Source organism: Passer montanus, unplaced genomic scaffold (assembly GCF_014805655.1).
Source record: "Passer montanus isolate IOZ18808 unplaced genomic scaffold, ASM1480565v1 scaffold64, whole genome shotgun sequence".
NCBI lineage: Eukaryota > Metazoa > Chordata > Aves > Passeriformes > Passeridae > Passer > Passer montanus.
In genome coordinates, this window is record NW_024371482.1 from 265,218 (window position 1) to 291,087 (window position 25,870).

General features: G+C 42.8%; 1 protein-coding gene across 2 annotated transcripts in view; it reads left to right on the forward strand.

Moving 5' to 3' along the window:
* The window catches only part of STK4 (serine/threonine kinase 4), a 46,799-nt gene that overhangs the window by 17,277 nt on the left and 3,652 nt on the right, over positions 1–25,870 (forward strand). For both annotated transcript variants that reach the window (XM_039728092.1, XM_039728093.1), the window contains one exon: positions 6,208–6,365. In XM_039728092.1, the coding sequence (XP_039584026.1) occupies positions 6,208–6,365 (158 nt within the window). The remainder of the gene's footprint in view (positions 1–6,207; positions 6,366–25,870) is intronic.

The window sequence follows — 25,870 nt, forward strand, 5'->3', positions numbered from 1 at the left end:
TACAGCTTTGGGTAAGTGTTGGTGCTTTTCTCCTTAGATGTCTTTCACACCTTATTCATTCATAGGTTGATTTTTATGTTCATTTAGGAGTTTCTTATTAATAGCAGAACCTGTTGGGAGTGTTTTGGTTTGATTTAATTTGAGATAGGCCATAATTATGGGGAGACTTGTCCTCATAAAGAGACAAAAAGTGTTACGTGTTCTGCTTTTAATGCGAGGAAATTTCAGCTCCTCTTGCCATGGGATGAACTTATTAAGGATGGAGCAATTTTTGCTCTGGTTGAATAATTTGACATCTCTCTGCCCTGCTGCTTAAAATGACTCAGTCCTCTTCAGACTGTACAGATTATGCTGTCCAGCTGCTAAAGTTCATCTGTGATCTCTAAAAAATAGCCTAAAGCAAAGAAAACTGCAGTTCCATTTGAAATTTAATGTTAATGAAGTGTTGCTTACACATGACCATCAGGCACTTTTTTGTGCATCCTAAGTATGTATTTTCAGTCTTAAAGTTACATAATTGTATATAAAGCAGCAGCTTGCTGAGACTAGTGAGGACTAAGGCTTAGTAGAGCTTGTGTTGCAGCCTCTGAATTTTTGACAAATGCACATATATATACCAAGGATCATGGTTTAGTTCAAAATCACTAATGTAGTAATTGATCACTTCATTGTTGCTGATTTATGTCAGCTTCATTGTAAATTAATTTGTAGCATTATCTCCTGACTGCGCCTGGCCATAACTCCAGCTCCAATTTTTGTGGTATAGGGAGGAAATCTAATAATTGTGACTTCAAGAACAGGTGTTTGAGTATTAAATGTATAAACTTCCTTGAGTAAAGTGCACACAAAATGTGTTCCTGAGGTTGTCTTACTCTCCCTCTCATGACAAGCTTTGTAACTCCAGAATATTCACCCCAGGTAGACCTTAGCAGTCCCTTTCAAGAGGAAAGAATAATAAAACAAGGATTCTTCTGATGTCAAGTTTGAGTAGAGAAGAACAATTTTAGAGAAAAGCAGAAATTTTAGTTTCATTGCTCAGCAAGCTTGTTCAGATAGAGAGAAAGTCTTTGTAAATACCTCTTTTTGAAAGCATCCTTTGAAGCTCGTAAGCTTCCGAAATTTTCAGATTGTGAGAGCTAATTTGGCAAAATCAACGAAATGAGTCTTTTGATTTCTGGGGCTAGATGATAGCAAATGATCTGGTTTCATGGATATTCTTTACTGCTGCATATGAAAAGTAAATCTCTTGCTGGTTTGATTGACTGGGCTGTTTCTTCTTTATCATTCTGCTTTCTCTGCAGCATCATATGGAAATGCAAATGACTTGGAGGCTCTCCACACTTCCTTTGTCATCTTTTGCTTCATGTGAGGTGGTTTGTGTGCTGCAGTCAGCCCCTAAGACTGACCTATTCCATTCCCTCAACTATTCAGACAGGTGACATTTTTGGAAAGGCGTGGGCTGTTGTTCAGATTTTTCCTTACAAGTTGCCCTTGCTGTTGCCTGGCAGAAGAGAGGAGCCAAGTGCTGGCTTCTTGCAGAGCCTTGCCTGTACCTGTCAGTTGTCTTTGGGCTGTTTGTGCTTGGAGAGGGATTGTCCCAGCCTGCACACTGCCTCGTGCAGTTGGACATTGCTTTCCAGTGCTGAAGGATAACACAGAAATCCAAGTTTATGGGGATATTTGTTCTGCACAACTTAGAGCATTCTCTACCTTTGGACCCACTAGTTTCACTCCTTTTTCTGTTCTCAGACACAATAGTACTGATGTTTTTATACTTTTTAAGCATGATTTTAAAACCAGCCAACATCTGTGAGTTTTCCATGGAGGGCTTCTGCTCTTCACAGAATGCAGGCTGAGCTCTGAGCAGCCCTCCCTGCTCGGCACAGCCACTCTGAACCTGCAATTCTGCAGTCAGTTGGACCAGCCCCAGCAGAGCTGTGGTGTTCCATTTGTGTAATTAATATAGCTCCTAAAAGATGACTGCATATCTAAATGATAGACCTTTAATGGCTCCAGGGAGCTCTCATGGCTCATCCTTACAAGCAACTCTTTAGATTCCAAAATAGATGCAACAGTGAAGCCTTTCTTCTCACCACGGGGTGACCTTCTCATAAAAGGCTCTTCTCCACCACAGTTGTGATCTCACTTTCTGTCAAATGTTCATATTTTAGCCTAACCCTATAAAACTAGGAAGTTAAATGCTTTTTGGCACGGAGGCATTTGGTGCGGTGTCATCTTTCAGCAGCATCTGCTGCCGCAAATAGCAGGGATCGATTTTTGTCTTTGGCTGCCTGTTATCAAAATTTTAAACATATAGTGGTGTGACTCTTGGGTTGAATTAATAGGAGGTCATCTTTGGAAAGATGACACTGCTGTTAAGTGCTAAGATTGACGAAAAGAAGTTTGGTTGTGCTGGGATGATAATTGATTTGGTGTAATGTCTTTCTGTCTCCAGGAGCATTTCTGTCCATCTTGCTGCATCCACACCCCTACAGAGATCATAGCAGCAACTAAAATTTCAGATATCTTAGATCTGCATCACAGCTTTCTCCTTTTATATTGCCATCTCTTTTTTTCCCTGGTTTTTTTGGTCAGTTAGCTTTGCTTTATATCAGTTAAAAAGCAAAGCAGTGCTAAGATGCAGTGTTATATGTTGATGTGTGGAAATGTACTAAAATTGATGACTAAATGTACTTAAATTGGTGACTAAATATATTTAAATTGGTGACTAAATGTTGTTTGTGTTTGCAAGGCCTGAGGTGGCTGCAGGGTGAGAGGTGTCTGATGGTGGGTGTGAAGAGCACGTGCCACAGGAGCACTTGGGTGGGCAGGGAGCTCTGGTGCTCATCAGGCTGATTCCCTGTGTGCAGTTGTCCCTGGAATGGGACAAGTGCAAAGTCAGATCTGGTTGCTCCAGGCCTTGCAAAATCAGTCCCTTCTGTTTCACAACCATCCTTGCTGTGAAACTTCCTTCCTTTTGTTCAGCCTCTGCAGCAGTTCATTTCCCCCGTCCTCTCACTGGGAGAGTGAGGAGATCACACAGAAAGTTCATTGCCCTGCACTTCAGGAGAGCAGATTTTGGCCTCTTCAGGAATAAGCTTGGTAGAGTATCATGGGATAAAGTCGTGGAGGGAAAAGGGGCCCAAAAAACTGGTTCATATCCAAGGCTAACTTCCTCCCAAGCTCAGGAGCAATGCATCCTGACCGTGGGGAAGTCAGGCAAAAATGCCATGAGGGCTGCATGGATGAACAAGGATCTCCTGGACAAACTCAGCCACAAAAAGGAAGCCTACAGAGAGTAAAAGGAAGGACGGGTAGCCTGGGAGAAATTCACAGAGATTGTCCTAGCAGCCAGGGATCAGGTTAGGAAAGCTGAAACCCTGTTAGAATTAAATATGGCCAGGGGCATCAAGGGCAGCAAGAAAATCCTCTATAGGTACATAATTTTCCCTGTTCTTCCTTTTGTCACCAACAGCCCTGAGCTGTGTGGTGCAGGTGGAATGCAGGAGGGAAGGGATGCCCTCCAGTGGGACCTGGGCACACTGGAGAGGTGGGACTCTGCAAATCTCTTCTGCCAAGTGCAAGTGCTGCAGTTCTTGGTAAACACAAGATGTGAGGAAATGAGCATGGCTCTTTTAACTGACACTCCGAATTAAGCTCTGTTTTGAGTGAACAGTTTTTTAGAAAGTAAATAGACAAGAACTGAATAAGTCAATGTCACTGGAGTGAAACATTTGCTTTCACAGTCTCTTCTGCTGCAAACAGTAATCTTCAAAACAGAATACAAACATGATTTAGATTTTCTCTTTTTCTCCCTCTAGGAAGTCTGAATTATTGAGACCCAGGCTGGCTGTCAGTGAGCTGTGTATAGATTAGCCTGGCTAGTTATGAATTCCTCTCTTTCTGCAAAATTAGTTGGTGTTAAACATTGCCATGATTGTCCATAATAACTTACCTCCTGCTTCAAGCAGGCTGAGCTGCAGCAGAGTACAAGGGGTGTGTTTACTTCATTCTAAATAAATGTTTTATCACTCAGCAGTAATTGGATTGTGATTGTATTTCAGTAATTATTCCCAACAGCAAAGCTGTTCTCCACTTCGCAGACGTGTTCTCTGCCTGACCTTCACGCTGCTGGTCTGAAGGTGTCTTTCTTGATCTAATTATGTATGATGAGTTTTTTAGTTTTGTTTTTTAAAAAGGGGGAACTACTGCCAGGGGTATAATAATTTGTCTTTGCTCCAGTTGTCATGGTGCAAAAGTATCAGCACTTCAGTTCATGCTTGAGCTTTTAGCTGGCCCTGGAGAGGCAGAAGGATGCAGGGCTTTTTCAAAATGCATCATGACATTTAGGGCTGTGCAGAACCACACTTCCCTCAGTATCACAACCCAAATATCCTGCCAAGATTTCTCATACTTTGTAGAAATTTGTTCCGTATTTAACGTGTCTGTAGACAAATAATTTCCTAGAGTATCTTGTAGCTGACCAAGGACTTCATCCACTTCTCTGAGGTTCAGATAGAGTCTGCCAGGGAAGTTCTGGATCACTGGGTGGCAATTTTATATGCAAGAATAATATTCTGTGATTAAATCTTAATGAGTTTCCAGAGCAGCTAATATTTTTCCAAGAAGAAAGTGCTGCTGAATGTCCTTAGAGAGGACTGTTTTGTGACAGCCTGCCTTCTGTACAGGCTCTTGTGGGAGAGTCTCTGCATTACACAGACCTTGCCAACCCATCACAGGACATCCCCTGTGTGCCTGTTTGAAGCTCTAAACTCTTGGTTGGTTGCCTGCCTGACAGATTATATTTATTTCAAACTTATGGCATTCAGCACTGAACTTATTTCCGCAGTCCAGACTTAGGCTGTTCTGATGCCATTTTCTGCTAACTCCAGTCCTGATCCTGCTTTCTGAAAATTATGGCTTCTGCATCACCTAAAACATATGTTTCAAGGATGAGTAACTTATTTTAGAGAACCTTGTGTTACAGAGCAGAACCATTTAGTGGTTACAGTGCTTGCCTCCATGCTGCTCACAGGTTTTTGGTGATTTCATCACCAGGAGCAGGGCAGTGGCACTGAGCTGGGAGCAGCCTTCAGCTGTGCCTGCAGCTCTCATGCTGCTGTGCTGCAGCCCTGTTAAAGCACATTTGCTGTGCAAGCCTGCCTCTTAGTTTGGGCTCAGACTCCTAAGGAATTAGCTGTGCTGAAACTCAGGACAGCCCAGTTTAAGTGTGCACAGCCTGGGCAGCATCTGGTGCTGGACTGGTTGCACTACTGAAGAAATCTTCCCTTGGAGAAGCCTTGTAACCTTGACTTGCTGTGAAGTTTAATTTCATGTTTTCTTCATGTTTGGGCTTTTTTTGTTGCTGTGTTGGGAATTAGCATTTCCATCCTCTCACGTTTCATCACTTCCTTCCTTATTGTGCTGTCATCACCCTACAAATGAAGCCACCCTCCCACTTCTTATTACCCCAAGTTTCTTAATTACAGCCTAGAACTGAATGGTTAATCTGTATATCTGGCTTGTTTGAGTCTAAGTCTAAGCCTTTCTTCTACTAAGAAAGTTGGTTCAGAAGAGCTAATTTACAAAAGGAAAACTAGGGCAGTAAACTTGAACACCTACTGACTATTTATTAAAAGAATATTTTCCAAGCTAAATAAACCTTTCTACCCAAACAATATAGAAAAGTTGACTGCTTCTACCCAAGACAAATTCTGTGGTATTTATAAGGTGTTTGTGGTCTTTGAAATCCTCATTTTTGTCCTGTTCTGTTCACACACATAAAGGTGAGTTTCTTGTAGAGCAGCACTGTTTATTTTTGGAGCTTGCTGCTTTTGCAGTGCAGGGAGCCTGGCTGGGTGCAGAGCCCAGCCTGTCCCTCCAGCTGCTGCTCATTCAGTGCATGGGGTGGGTTACCTGGAGTGTGCTGGCAAGGGTGGATTGCAGGTCTAGAGGCCAAGGCCTCCAGCACTGTAATCACCTCTGTGCTGGGCTTCCAGCTTTCCTTCTCCACTTTTCTCTCCCTGCCGTCAGTTTTATGATGGAAAAGCTGCTGAAAAAATTGTATTTTAGGGAGTACTTTAGCAGTGCTGTGTGATTTAGTGTGTGCTAAAAAAATAAAATCACTTCTGGGTATGATGTAGGGCTGTATAACCAAAATTGTATTTTTCAAAACAACTATTTTTTTCTTATTTTTAATATTTCCAGGGAGGGATGAAACAATGCAGCCAGCCAGACCATCATTCCTTGAATATTTTGAACAGAAGGAGAAGGAGAATCAAATCAATAGCTTTGGGAAGAATGTTTCTGGCCAGACAAAAAATTCATCTGATTGGAAAGTACCACAGGATGGAGACTACGAATTTGTAAGTCTATACTTTGAAATTCAATCAATGTGACAATCTTTAAGAATTTTAGTCAGCTGCCATGAAATTATTTCTTGTTTTGACAGACTAATGGAAACTTGAGGAGGTTCTAATTGCTAATGAATTTGGATGGGGCATTTTGAAAAACTCGTTTTCTTTATGTATTTCTCAGTAATCATAGCCAGTCATTATCTGTAAACGTTCCTTGTTTAAAAGAAAACAAAGGAACAAAAAAGCCTGAGGACATGAAGGTATAAGCTGTCTTGTTTTAGTTCTCCATGATGCATTTAAATTTTAAAAAATAATAATTCCAGATGGCAGTTGGAAAATGCAAATCCTCAGTGTTTAGTGTTTGACAAAGAACAGTGTTAGAACTATTAAATTTCCTTGTTTTTCTCAAGCTTTGGCACTGGATTTTGTTTTATTATTCAAACATCAAGCTTGTCTTCATTTCTCATTTCAAATCCTTATTTTCATTCTTCCTTCTAAGGCTGATATGCTCAGAAGTTTCAAGAACTTTTCAGAAGTTCAAAGAAAGACCTATTATTCATAAATTTGATTTAAATTTTTTGTGTGTCTGTGAGGATGTAAAATTTCTTGTTTGATTTCAAAAAGCCAGAAGATGCTGAGCATTGTTCCCTCCTCATTTTTCTGCAGTGATCTTTCACTGTGAGCACTTTGTGCCCTTTCAGTGCCTGCCCGTGGCTCAGGCTGTCACTCTGGCAGTAGCTGGTGATATTCTCTCCCCAAACTGTGCAAAGCAAATTCCCTCTGCTTTTCACACCTCCAGGAGATGCCTCCCTCCAAGGCTGGAATAACAGCTGGAGCTTTTCATTCTCTTTCTATAGATTGTATAGATTTACTGCTGTTATTTTGTTTTCTTTGCTCCTGCTTTTCTTATTTTCTTGCTCAGGCTGCAAAGAATGGCTGAGGGGACCTCCTGCATTCCCTCCCTCCTAGCCCTTTGCACTAATATCTTTGTTATCTTTGGTCTCAAGGCATAAAACCACTGCATAAATGTGTTTTGTGCAAAAATAACCCTCCAGCTGCCTGAGTCTCACAGGGCCTGGGCCCAGCACACGATTCCAGTCGAGTCAGATACTTCATTTATCTCATTCACCTCCTGCTGTACCTTAATTGAATGATAAACAATTGTTTTTTAATGAGTGGCATTTCCCAGGAGACACGGGCTGCTTCCGAGGATCTTCAGAGTCTTTTGTAGTCTGCAGAGGATGGCCCAGGGGGAAGCTTGCTGCAATTATTGTACTTTCTAATTTGGTTGATAACAAGTTTAGCAGTGTGCTTGCTCTGAGTGGGATGCGCTCCCCTGGGCACCCTGGGAGCTGCAGGTGCAGGGCACACCCAGCCAGCACAGGCAGCACCAGCAAAGCAGGACCCACAAATCTTTTTAGAGCATGAAAAGCAACTCCTGTGACACGTGTGACCCTGTTTACTGATTTCCATTAGCACTGCAGTATTGCCATGTGCACAGATTCCCACTGTGCTGGAAGCAATTAAAGTGAGCAATAAGTTGGCCTTTGGGTCACCTTTGTGAAGGAATTTGTAGAAATTTCACTTCCCAGCTCTGTGTGTTTCTCTAGTGCAGTTGTGTATGAATGTACCAGCCTGCCTTGCATATAAATTTTGGAATTTATATGCTTTTTTTTTTCCTGTAGGATGAGAAAATGGCTTGAAAGCAGCCTTAATAAACAACGTGGGTGTTTTTATTGCCCTTATCTGAGGGTTAGTACAAGCTCACGTTGTATAATGTAGTCAAAGACTTAAAATCATGTATTTTTCCCATTTGGCTAAATGTTGATTGATTTGATGAATATCTATGGGTAAAAGTCATGCTTATTAATGATTTATTAATTGAAAGCATCAATGTAATAAGCACTGTGGAATAAGGAAAAAAAAAAGCATTCATCAGTTGTATCCAGTACATCTGTCCTAGACCTGCCTGCAGCTATAATTTCTGCATTGCCAAAGTAGGCAGGTTTGAGCAGCCTTTTTCTACAGTTTGCAGCATTACTAGTAGAGATGAGATCAGTGAGATGCCAGGTAAATCTTTGTTCCTCTGGGCCTTAAGAAATGATTGAAATATTATTGCTTTCTGCTACTGCAGACTAGATAAATTTGCCTTCTCTTCTCTTCTGTATTCCTCTGCCTCCTGTGTGACTAGCACCTGGAGTCTCCTGTCTTCCAAAACAAAAAAAAAGCAATATTAAATTACAAAAGATTTTTGCTCTTTTTTTTGCCTGTGGCAAAACCATTTGACCTTTTCTTGACTAACACTGTTGTTCTGAAGCAGGCAAATAAGACACTATTTATATCACAATGGCAATGTCACATTAGATGAGGGTTGGATTGAGTCAACCCCATCCACTGCAGAGCTGAAAACCCAGAGATCCTCTTCTGAAAGGTGATGAACTCCATTCCTGCTAACTGGGATGCTCTGGTTGTGGTCAGAGATGGCATAAATCCAGAGTATTTCCAGAAAAGTATTTCCAGCCTTGGATTTCTGAGGTGGAAGTTGTTATTAAATGGTTAGTCAGTGCCTGATGCTGTTAATGTTTATCCCCTCTCATGTTTGAGCAAGGATCTTTTAAGCCCTGTTTGACTGTGCACAATATTTTCAACAACATTATGATTTATTTAACATGGGGAGAAAAATACTAATTATGGGCAAAAATTCTTGCTTTTAGGAAGAACACAATAAACTCTAGCAGAGATTGCTGCAGGGGTAGGCTGATAATAGGCAGGCTGCATTGTATGGATAATTCCTAATTGCCATAATCAGATCTCAGAATTTTTGTAGTTGCATTTCATTTTGCCAGTGAACATTAGTCACATGCTGTTGCACAGACTTAATAATGCTACAAGATTTGTTTAGACAATGTCCTACATTTTTTCACTTTAATCTTTCAGTAGTACTGTAACATATAGGAAAATTAGTTGTGTAGTGTTTCCTGCCCTTAGACACAACAAATCCTTTACTTATTCCTATTTTAAAAGCCTTTTAACTGCTCTGGGCACATCAGTATTCTAATATCACTTGTGGTTAAAGCAGAATCATTTGTTTTTATTCTGGCCCTGCTTGAAAATCCCTCACTGTTGCCAAACCTATTGTAGCACATATTTGTGGATCAGCCAGTCATGAATGTTTGGTATTACATCAGTAATCCTTTTATTGAAAGCCTGTTTTGTTAGCAAATTAGCAGGTGCCAGCCACTCCTGGCTTATGGGAGCTTTGACAACACTGAAACCTTTTCAATTTTATTTCATGAATGTGGTTCCACAGGCAAAAATCAGTGGAAGTTGGGCCCCAGTCAGTCTCAAATTTTGCCATCATGATGTGGCTGTGGGTTTTTGTAATACCTGTAGTGTTGAGCTTAGGTTTTGCTGTAATTCTAAGTCATATTTTTTTCATTTATCAGTGAATATTTGCTATCCTGGGGGCTTGTTTTGGATGTGAAATCAAGTAGGACATGAACTTCTAACAGAGATTAGGGCAAGAGTACTGCAGGACATTCCATCAAGTCTTGGTGGAACTGGGGCTGTTTGCTCCAAGGCTTTCCTTGATTCCAGCCCCTGTGGATCTGCCAACCATTCCTTGCCCGTGGAGAGCTGAATTGGTGCAGACACTGCTGGGTCTGTGGCTGCTCTCTGGGCTGCCCTGCAGAGCAGCAGAGGGAGCTGGGCTGTCGGAGGGAGGCAGTGCCATTCCCCTGCAGGAACTCCTGCCTTTCTGCCCTGGCAGTCTCCATCCTGCTGGGAAGGAAGGTAACAGCCAAGGTTTATGTCTCTTTCCTACGGAGTGTGCTGCTTCTTTTGGGAAAACTCTGATTTGCTTGCATCTGCAGGGTCTTGGTGGGTCAGACCTGTTCCCATTCCTGCAATTTTCGACAGCCCTGATGTGGGTCCATCCTTCTCTCTCCTTGGCTTAATGGAGAGGATCTGCATTCACAGCTTCTCTCATTGAGTCAGAAACACTTCGGAGCAGAGCCTCTGTCCTTGGGAAAATAAAACCAGCATATATCCTGGAGAATGTCAGGCTTTGCAGAAGTGGAAGCAGCAGACGTGGCCAGTTTGTCAGATTCCTGTGGCAGGTGGCAGTTGCCTTTGGTGACAGTGCCACCACCCTGCAGCCTGTGTTTCAGCCCTGTGCCCATGCTGTGAGTGCCATTCTCTGGGCTGCCTCATCCCTTTAGCTCCCTCTGAGCAGTGTCTGGCTGGCTGCTGATGGGAATTTCTTTGGACAGGAAAGATTGCTGTGATTTCCCTGCACTCCCAAGCAGCCTGCATCACCTCTCAGTGCAGTGTCATCTGTTTCTCTGCTGCTGGGGAGGGCTGTCCTGCAGGCAACAGAGCTGTGGCTTTGGGAGTTTTTCCGGGCTGAAATAAAGAAGGATGAGCAGGAGGTGTTAATTGCCTCTAATTGGGAGGAAGAATGCCAGAGCTTATCAGCTGCCACTTCTTCCAGGGCTGCACAGGCAGAGCCCCAGGTACAGGCAGCAGTTCTGGGCTCCACAACCTGCCTGTCAGAGAGCTGCAGGAGTTGTGGGATCACACCCAGCTCTTCCCCACCTATTGTTCTCTTCCCAGTTGTTTCACCTGCTGCTTCCAAAGTCTCAAGCCACAATTTGCTGTCCATGTGTGGCTTCTCTGTGGAATTTGCTCCTTAAGATAGACCAGTGTTGAAATGAGACATCTTCATTTCAGAAGTGTCTGTGCACCACTTACCCTGGCCTCTGGTTCTGTTTGCTTGCCCTGAGTCCTGCCCAGGGCTCCTTGGAGCTGCAAGCTGTAGGAGTTGGATCCTGGCTCACCAAGCCACTGGTCTGACAAGTGGTTGAAGCAAAGCATCAAGGAAACTCTTAAAACTTAATTAAGCCCAGTTTCTAAAAGTATATTTGCATCTTTTGGAGATCTTAAATTGCAGGAGTTGGTATCATAACTGCAGTCTCCTTCAAATAGCTGAATAATTGTATGCCCATTTATAATTATTTGATAGGAAACTGATATTTTCTCTTTCTGTAAGCAGCTTCTGGCCAGGGCTTTTAACAGCTACTGCTTAGGTTTTTCTTTTTTTACAAGTATAATGTAGATAAAAGCAACCTTCCTCTTCCCTGAGTGAAGATATAATTATTTTTCATGAAATAGTAAAGAAAAATAAAATTTCTGTTTACTGAAGACAGTGATTGATTAAGGTGATCTCACCTGGGATATTCTGTTATTATTCACATCCTCATGTCTGTGCTTTTACTTAGTAGTTCAAAATGTTACATTGGAAAAATATTTTTAAAATAAATAAATAAATAAGTAAACCCACTTCTGATATGTTTATAAGCAAAAAAGGGAAGTGCATTGGTAATGGTGTCTTCAGCTTGTTTAGCCTGAGCAAGAGGCTGTTTGTTTGCAGTGAAAATGGAAATCTGTTTCCTTCTGGTTAGACAAGTTAGGTATTGGTGTGATAGCAAGAAACTGGAGTTGCTGAGAAGTGTATGGAAAGCTGAATTCTTTCAGAGCAAGGCTGCCAGAGCACTATATTGTCACTATAAGACACGAAAAAACACAACGTGAACACGCTGCTGTTCTTGAGGTAAAGAGGGAGGTTTATTTTCTGACTCCAACATTTATAGATTTCCAAAGGTGTCAGTGGATGGGAGGGTGACAGTGCCACCTCTCCAATGACACTGGACAAACCAACAGTCCATCAAATTTCTCTTCCTCCATAAAAGAATGCAAAACAATAAGTTATTTACAGAAGGTGTGTGAGAAGGTTTGCTACAAGGATGTGAACATCTTAGAAAATCTTAAAAAATCAGGGCGACATACCACGGTATATTTTCAATATGTATTTTATTCTATATTTTATGGGTGGACAGCAGCCTGCAGATCAGCCTGCTTGTGTCAGGCGTGGTCCAGGCAGGCAGGACGCAGGGATGGCAGTGGGCTGGAGCCCAGGGAGGGGCACTGAGGATGCCCTGGAGCTGCTCAGGCTGGCAGCACCCGGGCACAGCCCCAGCTGGGAGCCCAGGGGCTGCAGCCCCTGGTGCCCTGTGGAGCTGCTGCAGGTATCCTGGCCATGGCTCAGCACAGCTCAGCTCTCCCAGCCCTGCTGAGCCATGGCTGCACGCTGGAACCATCTGCTTCTTTCACTGCAAGTGATTTATAGGGAGGAACTGTTGGAGGGCAGGTGATTTATTGCTTATCAATAACAGTAAACACACGCTGCTTTACAATGACCAGAGTCTCTAATTTATTGCATTCTGTCTGTGGAGGTGTCATTTGTCTTGTGAACAGCTCGTTGTCTGCCAGTACCTGGAACATTCAACGGCTTTGGTTTCTCTGAACATCCATTTGGATAGCATTTGTTAGCAATCTAATATTGATGCTTTATAGCTTTACTACCTTTTGTCCTTTTAAAAGTTCAATCGATTAAAAACTTGAGAGTATTTTCTGTGCAGTTGCCAGCTTTGAAAATGATGGCAGACTGAATAATTGGCTCTTATTTTGTTGGAATTGGTCTTTGGGTCTTTGCTAGCAGTAGGAAGGAGGCATGCTGAGGATGCAGAGTTAAGGCAGATGCTAGGAATATTGCATTGTATGGGAAAGCTGCTGGTGTGTGACTGTTTATAATTTATCACTTTATAGTGTTTCCTGACTCTGCTGTGATCCTCTTAGGTTTATCTTCTTTTTACTTCTGCCTTTTAAGCAGCTTGGTAAAGGTGTCAGATGCAGGCCTCTGCACTAATCTTTCTGTTTCTCCTTTCTCCCAGACAAATTACTCAAGAGAGTAATTTGAGTTGGTTACTGAGACACCAGAAAGTCTGTCTGCTTGGACAGCAGCAAAAAAAGCTGTGTTAGAGTGTGCACGTTTGTAGGTCATTTAAATGGCATCACTGAAAATCAAGTAATCTTGGGACTTCTATTGAATTATTATGAAACTTAGATTATATTTTTTCTTTTCTAAGAGAGCAAGTTTCTCTGACCCTTGTGTGATGAATGAAGATTGATTGTTTAAAAAATTTGTCTGAATACGTATAGTTTTGTGTAGAAGAATAAAAAAGTTTGGTTAAACTAGAGCATTTTTCAATAACATTTTTGGAGACTAAACCAAACACTTTGAGTGAATCTTCAGGGATTTCTCTGTCCAAGTGTTTCTTCCCTTCATCTGTCATGAACTCTCCTTTTTCCCAGTGGTGACTGGAATAAAAATTACTTCTGAGGCACTGACTTCTTCCAATAGTCTTACTTTGAACATAGAGTGAACTTATTTGCTGGGGCATTCATCAGTTTGAGAGATAAAGCCAGATCTGGGATGGCTGATTGATATCTCTGTCCAGGCACTTGGAACTAGGGCAGGTTCCTGGTTGGGAAGCAAGAAAACTTGAGGTACTTGTTTCTGCTGTGCTGGATCTAAAATAAAGATTTATTTCTGTGGGCTACTCTTTTTTTCTTTTTTGTGGGAGAGGGAAACAAACTCAAATGACTGTTTTGCTGACAACAGGAGGCAGTCCAGGATAAACAATTATTAACTTTCAAACCTGAATTGTACCCCTATGGTATCTCCTGCTTATTGAGGAGGATCTTGAAGTGTATTGCTTAGATGTAGCTCCACTGTGAAGTATGATTTATAAAAAGATACAGGTTTTCCTGATGTTTTATTCATTGGTTTTAAATGTCACCTGTCTTGATTCATAACACTGACATTCCTTGAATGGATTTTCTTTTTCTTTTTCTCTTCAGCCATCTGCCAAGAATTTTTAAAGCTCTGTTAATTGTTTATTTCTCTTTTAAGCATTACCTTTCCAGTATATTTAGTATGTTCTTCCCAGCAAATACTTTTTAACTTGTGACATCTTTATTAAGGAAAAGTGGTTCATCTTGTCACCTTGTAGTCAAACAATCTTTTTAAAAATAAGCCCAGGAGCAGCTTGCTTCTCTCTTTTATTGTTTAAGTAGTCTTGAATCTTCCGTAATATTTGCATGAGGAAGACACTCTGAACCTCACTGCAAACCTCATTGGGTTTGTGGCTGTGTCAAACCACCAGTGTGATTCACAGTGAGTTCTGTGCACGTAGGTTTGCTAAACCTTTCCAGATTCCCTTTGTAACAACAACAAAAGAAGAATATACCACATTTGTTTTAAAAATTTGTTAGCAATATTTAAAATTGGAAAAGGTACTTCAGAGACATGACTCCTGTCTGTTCTGGGGGAGAGAATAGATTCCTGCTCTCTCCCATTTGGTAACAGGGTCATTGCTCACCACCTGCTTTCACTTTGGTGCAAACTGACATTGATTGCAAAGCACTTACTGCCACAACTTGCTGTCAGATTTTCATTTTTTGCTATATTTTTGTGTATGGCAGGCCTTCTGTGACATGAGGCTTTTAGATGAAACCTGCAGTGAGTGGGAAGTAAAATGAGTTGCTGTAGTTTGTTGCTTAGGTCATAGCCCTTAATGGAGACTGAAATAATGTAACCTGAAATCGACTTCATATCAGAGTACTCAGACTTGTAAATTCAATGTCCTGGACTATCTTGGAGGCCCTTCGCCTACTGTAGATTTAATCTGCTAAGACATTGACTGAAAGTTTTGCAGATGAGCTAAGTAACTAAAAGAATTTCATCCTGGGTCTGTGATTATTGGGTTTGTTCCACTGCTGCTGCATGGTTAAGGTCAGGCTGCAGCATGCATTTCTGCTTTGGGAAAAGGGGAGAGGAATTGGTAGCTGAAGGTGTGATGCTGGAAAAATTCTCTCTGACCACTCTGAATTCTTTAGAAAACCTGTTTGAGCCTTGTTGTGCCTTGAGATCTGTTTTCAGGGCTGGATGTGTTCTTGGCACAGCATCTCCCTTAAAGAAAGAACACTGCTGCTGAAACAAGATCTATGTGAAATGCTTCTGAAATCTCCTTCCAGCTCATCTGTCAGTGCAAATGTTTGCAAAGGGTAATGTAGCTTAAAAAGACAAGCTTGTCCAGGTTTTTCTCATCTGTTCCAAAAAGGGCTCCTTTTGGAGTCTCTTTGCATGGGGAGTCTGTTATAGCTGCTCTGGGTTGCCTTTGGGGGATGGAGTCTGGGCCATCTGGAAAAGTCAGGGGATGAAGCCTCCATCAGGCCTCTGTGAACACTTTCCAGGGTCTCATCTGGACCAGTGCCTGACATGGTGAACTGTGAGGGGAGCACAGTTACCTCAGCTCTGACTGCTGGACCTGGTGCATCTGCCCTTGTGCAGCCTCTCTGGTGTCAGTTGAAAACCTGCAGGAGCATCGAGGCGTTGCTTACTGCCAGAGTAACTGGGGTGTGTGTGCACCCTTGGGGTGTCTTAGGTCAGGTACTGGGGTGAAATCCTTCCCTGGCAGGGTGGGCAGGCCCTGGCACAGGGTGCCCAGAGCAGCTGTGGCTGCCCCTGGATCCCTGGCAGTGCCCAAGGCCAGGCTGGAGGGGCTTGGAGCACCCTGGGGTGGTGGAAGGTGTCTCTGCCTTGGCAGGGGTGGCACTGGGTGAGCATTGAGGTCCCTTCCCACCCAAACCATTTCATGATTCATTATCAAAGCTTTCACCTTCAGGAAGAGGGAGAGAACAGCTCAACACATATAGATTCATAAAATCTGAAAGGAATATTATTCAGGAATGAAGTGTTTTTAATTCCTTCTTGTTTTGTGTCCTGCCATCATGCAGGGTTGTTATAAATGGATACCCAAGTAATAGTGAACAACTGGGGAGACCTATCACAGTGAATTGTGCAGGTTAATTCAAGACAGATTTTGTGGAGGTGGTTTACTTGGGGACTGTCCCAAAAAAAATTTTTCTCTTAAACACATGCCCCTGGTTTTAAAGACAACTGCATGGACATGCAGCTGTTCATTTTTCCAGAATGCCCTGGAAATCTCTGTAGTTCAGTCTTTCCTCAGAAAGCTTTTAATTCTCCTTCCTGTCTTCTTTGCCTTCAAGTTGCAGCTGTTTCCTGCTTTCCCTGAGTGAAACAGGGGAGGCAGAGCAGCATTGCACCAGGGTTTTGTAATAAACCTCACTTTTGGGTAGATAATGTGGGGTCTTCCTGAAAACAAACCCCTTTCAGCAGCTCTCCTGGAGCTGGAACTAAAATGGGAGACTAAGACTCAAAAAATGTTTGTTGAATAAAGTTTAATACTCTTAAGATAAATAGGCCTAAGTTATTTAAAGCTGTAATGGCTGCTTGCCATGGATGATGTGTTCTGAAGCCTTTGAAACGGAAACTCTGTGTTTTAAGCCTTCACTGTGCCTTGCAGATTTGAGTGTGTGAAGTCTTCAGATATGTTAATGATGCTTCTTACTCCACATCATTAATAAAGGCTGTATTCAAGTACTGATTTAGTGTTAATTAATTGGTTACCACTTCAGTTACATTTGTGTTTCATATTGAGAAATGTTGTATGAATTAATCACTCTGAGTTCAGGTATTCTCACTTCTTCAGTTGTTCTGCTTTATTCAGGAGAAGTGATTGTGAATGGAGAAATTAATTATTAATCCTTCAGCAAGTAGGGCCCTTAGAGCAAGGGAGACAGGGGTGAAGGGTACCTGGAATTGGAAGGGAGCTCCTTTATGGGTATATGTACCCTTCCTAGGAGAGCTTTGTTAAACTTTTCCGATTTGTAAAAAAATTTTGTTTGATTTAAAGGAATCAGCATTTTCTGACAGATTGCTCTTCTTAAAAAAAAGGATAAAAACCCCACGTCTGTACTTTATAGCTGAGTTGTGCAGCTAGCCAGATCCTCATGGCCTAATGACATGATTTATTTTAGCATGTTCAGAGGTATTTTTGTACTCTTACTTAAGAAAATTAAATCATAATCACTTAGAGAAGGAAAAAAACCCTGCTGTTTTTATTTAATCAAACCTCTGGCAAGCAAGTGCTTTTTAAAAGCAAACAGTGCTCCTTTTTTTACTTCTTTTTCTTCTTTTTTTTTTTTGCTTGCTTGTCCAGACAGGCTGACCTTTTAGCTGGGTTTGTAATTCAGTTACTGAAAAAAGAATAGCAGTGAGATAACTTATCTTTGTGGTTATAGGATTAGGCAGCCACTTTCTAAGTTCCTAAAGGATTTCAAGGTTTGGACTTCTTGAAGTTCAGTGCTGCAGAATACCACTGATACCATTTGTCATTCCCTTTGTTTACACTAAGTGTGCACAGGACTTGGAATGATTTTGGAAGTGAATGGGGCTATTCACACTCATAATTGACACTAAGGCTAGAAAAAGGAATTTAATCATTGAGTTTAGAAGATTAAAATGAATTGCTCTTTTTTTAAGAAGCTTTATTTCGTTAGTGATCACTCAGCACTCATATCAGTGGGTAGACCTTTGGATGGGTTTTCTTCCTTGGTACTTCAGGAAGGTAGTAACAGCTTGCAGAGGTTCTGTGGTTGGGCTTCCAAAACTTCCCTGAGCCGTGTAAGGGTTACAGCAGGGATTAGTGAAGTTCTTGGCTGGGAGCAGCCAGGGATGCCAGTGCTGTTGAGCCAGGCTGTGGTGTTCCCACAGCTCTGTCAGGGTAGCCAGGGGGAATGGGATGTTTGCTGTGAACCTCTGGAACTGGGAATTTCCTGATATCTTGCTGTCTTAGTTTGGAAAGACAGGTGTGTGTTAAGGAAGGCAGGAGCCTCCCCTGAAATGGAAAATGTAAACCCTCTCCCTCCAAATTGTGATAAATTTGAAATTAAGGGGTTCTCAGGCAAAAATATGGGAGCAGGAATAACAGTTCTTTATTAGGGAAGAAAATAAAAAAAAATAAAATAAACAGATGCAGGAAACCAAAGCAACACTGACAGAATCAGAACACAACCTGACACCCTGTGGGTCAGGGTGTTGGTAGCAGTCCAATTGGAATTGTGGCTGCAGTCCTGGAGTGTCAGGGGTGGTTCTGCTGGAGCAGGGATCCTGTAGAAAGGTGGAGTCTTCCTCTGAAGATCCAGTGGAAGAGGCAGCTGCTCCTCTGGGAATCCAGTGCAAAGGGTATTCTGCTGTCCCAGAATCCCAGATTGTATCCAGGTAGGAATGCTTGGCTCCTCCCCTGGCAGAGCATCGCACAATGGGATGATGGAATTTGATCAGCCATGCAGGGACACTCACTGGCCATGGACAGAAGAGATCTGCTGGAGGGAGGATTGGTTTATGGAAGAGATAAGGAAAACTTCCCAATGAACAGCAGATAACTGCCCCACCTCTGACAGATGGCAAACAGAACACACACTGCCTTGCAATCCAGGACACTTGCCAGCAGCAAAGCTGCTCTCTGGTTCCTACAGGCTTTCAGGGAATAGGGGAAAATGTCCACAGTGTGGAGGGTGGGAAGGCAGAGGTGCCTCTGAGCTGGTGAGGAGCATTTTGTGTGCCCAGGGCGTGTGTGTCTCTTCAGAGCAGCCACAGGAATGGGGTGCTCAAGGTGGGATTGAGAAAGGTCCTTGCAGAACCAGCAGGGTCAAACATTATGGGTGTGAATGCAGCCTGAAATAAGGCACAGTGGAGTGGCAAAGCTGTGACAATTCTTGCTAGAGAAGAGCAGTGGCCTCAGCAGGCACTGGTGAGACCCCAGCAGGGAAGCAGTGCTGGAAGAGAGGGGCAGCTGTCCCTGGAGCTGGGATCCTGTGCTGCTTGGGAGAAGCCTTGCTCAGGGTGCCAGGCTGGGGAGAAAGGTCCTGGCAGCTGTCATTCCTGCAGAGGCAGTTCCCAGTTTAGACATGATCCTCCCAGTGTGCCTAGCAAGGAGAAGGATGGCACACATGGCCCTCCAGGAATTCTGTAGGGGTAGTACAGATACCATGGTCTGGTGTTGTGAGCCTTTATTTTACATGTAGCAGAGCTACATGGAAAATTAACTGTGATCCTTATTGGCATTCATAACAATAAGGTGTTCAGTAGCTCCACATCTGTGCAAGTGAGCTAGAGCCATCCCAAACACTTCATTTGAGAGGGTCTCCTCTGATACAACTCTGTTAAAATGCACTTTTCCACTTCAGCTGGGGATCAAAAGCTGAGTGTGTGGTAGTGCCCATCTTTTCTTCCACAAAGGTGATGCTGTGATTGCACTTAAATATTTAACTGGCTGAAGCTGACTTGACCTCTGGGTCATCTGATGGTCTCGTTGAAGGTGTTTCTTTGTGGAAAGCCATCTGCTGTTCAGGTGAGGGCACATCATCTCCAGAGGTGCACTGATCACAGCTCCTGCTCTCTTTCTGTGGGCAGTTGTGGCTGCAGTGCTGTTTTGGCTGGTGCTGGATGCTGCAGCCCATGATGTGTTTTGCCAGTATATTGCCTAAATAATTAAGGTGCTTTAAAAGCAGAAGCTTGTGCTGCTGAGACTTATTTTTCAAATCTTTTGAAAGATTAATATCTGTATTTTTAATCTTGCATGAAATCCCACAATGAGTGCATTTCATCCACTGCTTTCATAACAGTGAGAAACTCCACTGACATGCTGATGCTAAAAGGGAGGAAAAGCAAGATAATTAGTGCTTGTGTAGGCACAAGGGCTTGTTCTGATTTACTGCAGCCCCTCTGTAGCACGGCTGCTTGACAGATCTGTGCAGTTGTAGGGACCTGATGGATGAGGAGAAATGGTCAGAAAGTGCCAGTAGGTCCTTGTGTCCTTTGCATTTGACGACTTAAAGTGAATAAATAGTTAATGCCTGCTCATACATTACATCAAGGCTTTCTTGTGCTGGAAACGTAAACGAGAATGAGGCACTTAATTTTTAGAGCAGTGATTGAAAGTATGCCAAGTGATATTGAAGCAGCATTTCAGGAAAAATGCTATGGGAAAAAATGGCATGCTATTCCAACACCAATTTATATCACCATCTTCAAGATCTAAAGTCTGGAGCACTGCTTAGCCTGAGAAATTACCTTACTACAATTTAATTTTGGCTGGAGAAATTGAGGACTTTTTTTTTTCTGGTTTAAAAAAAGTGCATAGTACTTTTGAGTAATCTGTGTCCTCAGAGTATATTTGATGTGAGCATTTAATGGATACCTCGTTTAACCAGTCTCTCAAGTTGCAGAGAGCTAATTCCAGGATAATCTCAGCTCTTACACTTGTCAGAGCTCCCACTGATGGATCCCTGAACTCTGACTCCCCTCCCTGGCTCGTGCTCTTGTGGCACCACTGCAGCTGCAGGCTGAGCTCTGCCCCGAGCTGGCTGCTGCAAACAAGTGGCATCTGGTGGGAGAGCCCCTCCCAAAAACAAAACTCTACTTGAGGAGGTGATAGCAGAAAAGTTCAGGAGTTGAGCTGGATGCACATCAAACTGAACTGCAGGGTTCTGGAGAAGGAAGTGTCAGTGTGCCCTTGGTTCTATCAGCAGGAAGCATCTTGATAGCCTTGGTGATAGCCAAGGTCAAGTGAAACAAGAGTTTAATTATTCTGTTCTGTGAAGAGCCTCCCTTGCTAAAGGACACCTGAACATTTAATTGAGCTTGTAGGAATTGTTTTATACCTGTCTCATACGTAGCCACCTCTGCTGTCGAGTGTGATCATCAGCAGCCTCCCCTGAGGGGTTTCCACACCATTGAAGTCCCAGTTGGTTGTGCTGGTTTTGTTTTTCCAAAGCAGACTGTTGCTACTGTATTACCGTGGTAATGCCTTTCATTATCTCTAACAGCAAATTCCCGTTTGGCATTTAATGTTTAGCATAGCTTGGGTAACTTGATTTGGGTAAAACCCCTTCTCAAGCCACGTTTAGAGTTTGCCTGTCTAAATACACACAAAAAATTGATGGGTTGTGCTCCCTGCTGATGGGATTGATGAGTTTGATGGGGGGCTTTGATCACTGAGTATGCAATCAAGAGCTGTTAGATTGCAGCATAAAACTAGGCTTAAAAGGAAACTATGACAATAAAGGCTGTGCTAAATAGACAATTAATTTGTTTTTCCTTGGCTCCCATCTAGCTTGTATCTTTTCTACTAAGAATTTATTTCCCTGTGTAGCGTGGGAAGCTGCAATTTTATTACTTCTGTATTTTAGTCTTCAAACTCCCACTGCCCCTTATGAAGTGATAATTGCCAAAGCCAGTTTTTCTAAAGGCTATATAAAACTTAAAAGTTTGACATCAAGTTATGTTGAGCAGTAAATGCCACCTGGAATCTCTGGGTGAAAGGCAGGCAGATGCAGCTGGGTGTTTTCTTTCTAAAAAGCCACAGGCTCTGGGTAACAGTGGGAGGAAATTCGGAAAACACCCTGAGCATGTGGAAGACAAGTGTTCAAACTCACAGGAATTATGGCAGAGGAATATGTCTAGAGGGCTAGGGAAGAAGAGAACAACTTCCTAATTTTATTTGTGGGATTGGTTCTAGTACCAAGACTTGAAAATATTCTCTTTCTGAAAAACTTCAAATGCTTTCACCAGGAGGAAAGTAACACCAGTGTCATAAATACTCCAATTTTAGTTCCAGAAGTCATGGTCCATCTGCATCTTTGGAAAGCAATGGTAGAAAAACTGCATTCCCCCCAGGGGATGGAGGGTTCCTGTTTGGCACAAGCCTCAGGATTTCAAAGACAGTATCTAAAAGCAAAGCCCAGGTAGCTTGAAACCTTGCAGACAAGCAAAGAAAAGGCTTTGTGCTAAATGCAGGGGTCAAATGCAGTGTCAGTGAGTAAAAGGAAAGTTTCAGGAGGAACATGTTTTTCCACTTGCCCCAAGATAATATTTTTTGATTCCTGTGCAGTCAGTGAACTAGAGCTTGGCCAAAACTCTTTGTTGGGAGAGAAATGAGGAATGCTGCTGGGAAAGAGCTCATTTCTGTTTGATGCTCGTAATTCATGCAGCAAGGAGGTTTGGCTGGCAGTGGTTTTGCCAGAGGAGCAGATCAGAATGATGGCTGGAGTGACTCGGGGGTCACTGGGTGACTGTATTTATGTCACTAGTGCAGGCTGGTCCAGGAGGGGTGACCTTGTGCTGCTCAAGGGCTCTTGAGGGACCAGAAAATGTGCCAAGCCGAAACTGGGCAAGCTCCAGACCTTGCTGTGAGGGCTGTGGGTACTAAGAGGACTGTGGTAAATTATTTGCATCAGCTTCTAATTCAAAAAGTTTTCACCATTTGGGTTTTTTTTTGTTTGGTTTTCATGGGGATGGGGCAGAGGCTGAGTTAATTCTCTAGGCTTTGTGTTTTAGTACAGATGTTTTTTATGTGAAATAGAAATCTGGCATGGTGGCAGGGTTTTGGGCTGTGTCCTGTTTAGGACAGAACAGCAGAGGTATAAAGTTCAGACCATGGTGCCCTTGAATACCAAACTTGTGGCTGTGTCTGCAGAGAGCTTATACTTACTCTCCTTTTGGTGCTTAGGCTCATTTGCATTCAGTAGAATATCATGTTGCTGTGACACTTTACCTGACTGTAGGAAATGCAAGTGGGTTTTTTTCCCCCTGTTTTTAAAATGCTGATTTGAAAGAACTGCAACTCAGAAGCAGTTTGCTGAGTTGAACGTTATTCAGTGGGGTAGTTGTCTGCAAATCTGTCAGAAATGCTGACAAAGGAATGTCATTAATAGCTTACAAATCTCCTCCTTGAGGAAGAAACTGCATTTCAAATGATCTGTTCCTGGTTTGTCCATCACTACTGCGTAGGCATGGAAAGGCTGTAGGTTTTGTCCTTCCAAAGGATATCATTATGTATGACCTTCTGAATTATACAGTAGAAATCATCAGCATGTTAAAACAAGATGTTGCTGTCAGTGGTGTCTGAAGAAAACAAACAGCATCCAGCAGCTGTGGGTGAGAGGCTTTCAGATGAACACTTCCACTCTGACATATGTCTTCAGTTGGGCATTTTTACAGAGTTAAGATCATTCTCAAAACCTCAAGTAAAAATGCAAATGTTAATCAAACAGTTAAAAATTAGCTTTCTCAACATACAGGCTTGCTGGAAGAGTTTCATGTGCTGCCTCCTCACCATTTTGATAGATTTGTTTGGCCAACCTTAGAACAAGTATTTTTTATCCAGCTTTACATTTGAAATGAGATTCCTTCCTTTAGAAGTTTGTCTTAGGTATTTGATCAGCATGGACAAAAATAGACAGCTTTTGCAGACACAGTTAGACTTCTTAGAGCAGAGGAAATGCTGAGAAGTGAGGAGAGGAATGGGACTGAGCCCGTGGCTAAAACCAGCTCTAATTGCAGCTGCTCAGTGCTGAGACTTTACCCTGAGTAACCGTCTGTCATGAGATGCTGTCCTTGTCCTTCTTGTCTTATTTTGCTCCTGGCGTTTCTCTAAGAGAATAATGTCAGCGTCCCAGGAGTGCAGAAACAGATATACTGGAGTCTCAAACTTCATTTCTGGGAGGAAGCCTGTCTGTGGCATTGCCTTACAGTGGAATGCCAGGCAGCAAAGTGAAATGGAGGCCATCACATTTTGAACAGTTCAGTTGGTTTTTTTCCTTCTGAAGATGTGTGAGTGGAAGGACAGGCTGAGTAATTGCCCAGGCTCTTGCTGTCACAGCAGGAGCAGAGGGCTGGGTGTCCCCTGCTCTGCGTGGCTCTTGTGGCTCTCATCACCCACGGGGGACCTGCCAGTCTGCCATCAGCTCATCTGGGCTGAGCAGTCACCTCCTGGACCTTGCACCAGCGTTGCCCTTTGGCTTCTCCACCCCTTCCAGGAGCGGCGTGGCATTCACAGTGTGCCATTATTGCAGATGAAAGCTGTGAGTTGTTCCTGCTCACTGACACAGCTCTGCACACAGGGTGTTCCTGTGCTCCCGGGTTCCTGGGCACATGCACTTGCCTCCCTTCCCTCTGCCAGCCTCCCTGTGGTGTTTAAGCCATGATCAGCTCTGTGAGCAGCACTGTGCTCTGCATAGTGCAGGTAACCCACTTCCAGTTGGCTCATATTCACATAAATCTGTGGGCTTTGCCCACTCCAGACTTAGCTGTGCTCCAGCATCTTCCACTCTGTTCAGCCATCTGTCCTGGCAAACACAGTCCCTGGAATTGTCAAAGCTGTTGTGTCCCTTGGCAAGCAGCTCTTACACTGCAGGAGGGCTTGGTGTGTCGGTGTGCACGGAGGATGTCCCAGTGCTCCATCCTGTCCAAGGACAGCTGTAGGGCAGTGTTTTCTCACTGCCACGTGTTCTGGGCAGCCCATCCCTGTACATCTGCTCTGCCAGCTCAGGCACTTTGTTTCTGGCTCCAAGCAGCACCCAGGCTCTTCAGGAGGAAGGCAGAGAAGGCTCGAAGGGCATCCCTGGAAGATTGCAGCCTGAGGGCAATTTCTCACATCTGATAGTTGGCTTACACCTTGAGCAAGGTGGTTTAGATTTGTTCCAATACTCTCTTTAAGCAGTCCAGCACTGGAAGAGGTGTAGCTGCTTGGTGTATGAATTCAGTACTTGTATTAATATTTTCTTCTATTTTGCATTTTTATTTGACTTTTCAATTCCCTAGACTGTGAGGAAGTGGAATGTTGAATAATTACCTGCTCCTTAATAAATTAGTGTGAAAAGGCAACTGGTGCCATGCATCAACTTAAACTGCTGCCTGTTAAAGTTGCATTAATGTGTATAAATAATATATATCTTTGTGGAGGAAGTGCTTTGTCTTTCTAATGAACAGTTGCCTGATTGGAAAGGCTGAAGTACTGTATACCGTGGGCAGAAAGGTTGTTTCATGTGTGCCTGGATTATTAAAATGGATTTGTGATCTTGAAACAGCAACTAGGAAAGATCTTGTTTAGCAGAATATGCTAAAGAACTTCAAAAGACATTGTGAGAAATTAGGTAGCAGGTGACTTTGTGATTTAGGGAGTGGTATCTCTTCTACCTCAGGAAAAGGCATCAGGAGTTCCATATCTTAGTTTTAAGGAGTGATGCAAACTGCCATTAAACATTCATTTGTTGCCTTATAGTAGGCAGCAAACATTTCACTCTGTGTTTTGGTTCAGAAATGGCTTGAAGAACAGTCTTGACAGCTGATTAATTAACAGCTAAACTAGGACAGCTCCACTTGCTTGAAAATAAAGATAAGTCACTTAATTATGACATTTGTTGAAAGACAAAAAAAAATTTGACAGTTCTTTGTGCACAAGAAAGAACCCAAATTATTTTGCATATTCTTAGCATCCACAGCAGGTGCTTAGTGATAGCAGGTGCTGCACAGTCATTTCTGTCCTTCTGGAGTGCCTGTAAAACAGTCTCTCCTGTGGTCACTTGGTCTTGGATGGGGAAAGGACTGGTGCTTAAGTAAACATTTGAAGCACTTCCAGTGTCCATATTTTTAACATTATACTAAAATCCTGCCTGTTGCACCAGTTACAATATCATGACATTACATAAAGGCTGTAGCTGTGGACAATCTAGACTGTCCCAGGCCACACTTGGCATCTGTAATCACAGAGAAAAACTTTGCTGTGCCAGTTCTCAGCAAATTGCTACAGACAAGAACAGCCAATTAAACAAAGGTCAGGCAGAGAGAGAGAATTCAGGCAGAGGGAGCTTGTCCAGATGAGCCTGACATCTTCACGTGTGCAGGA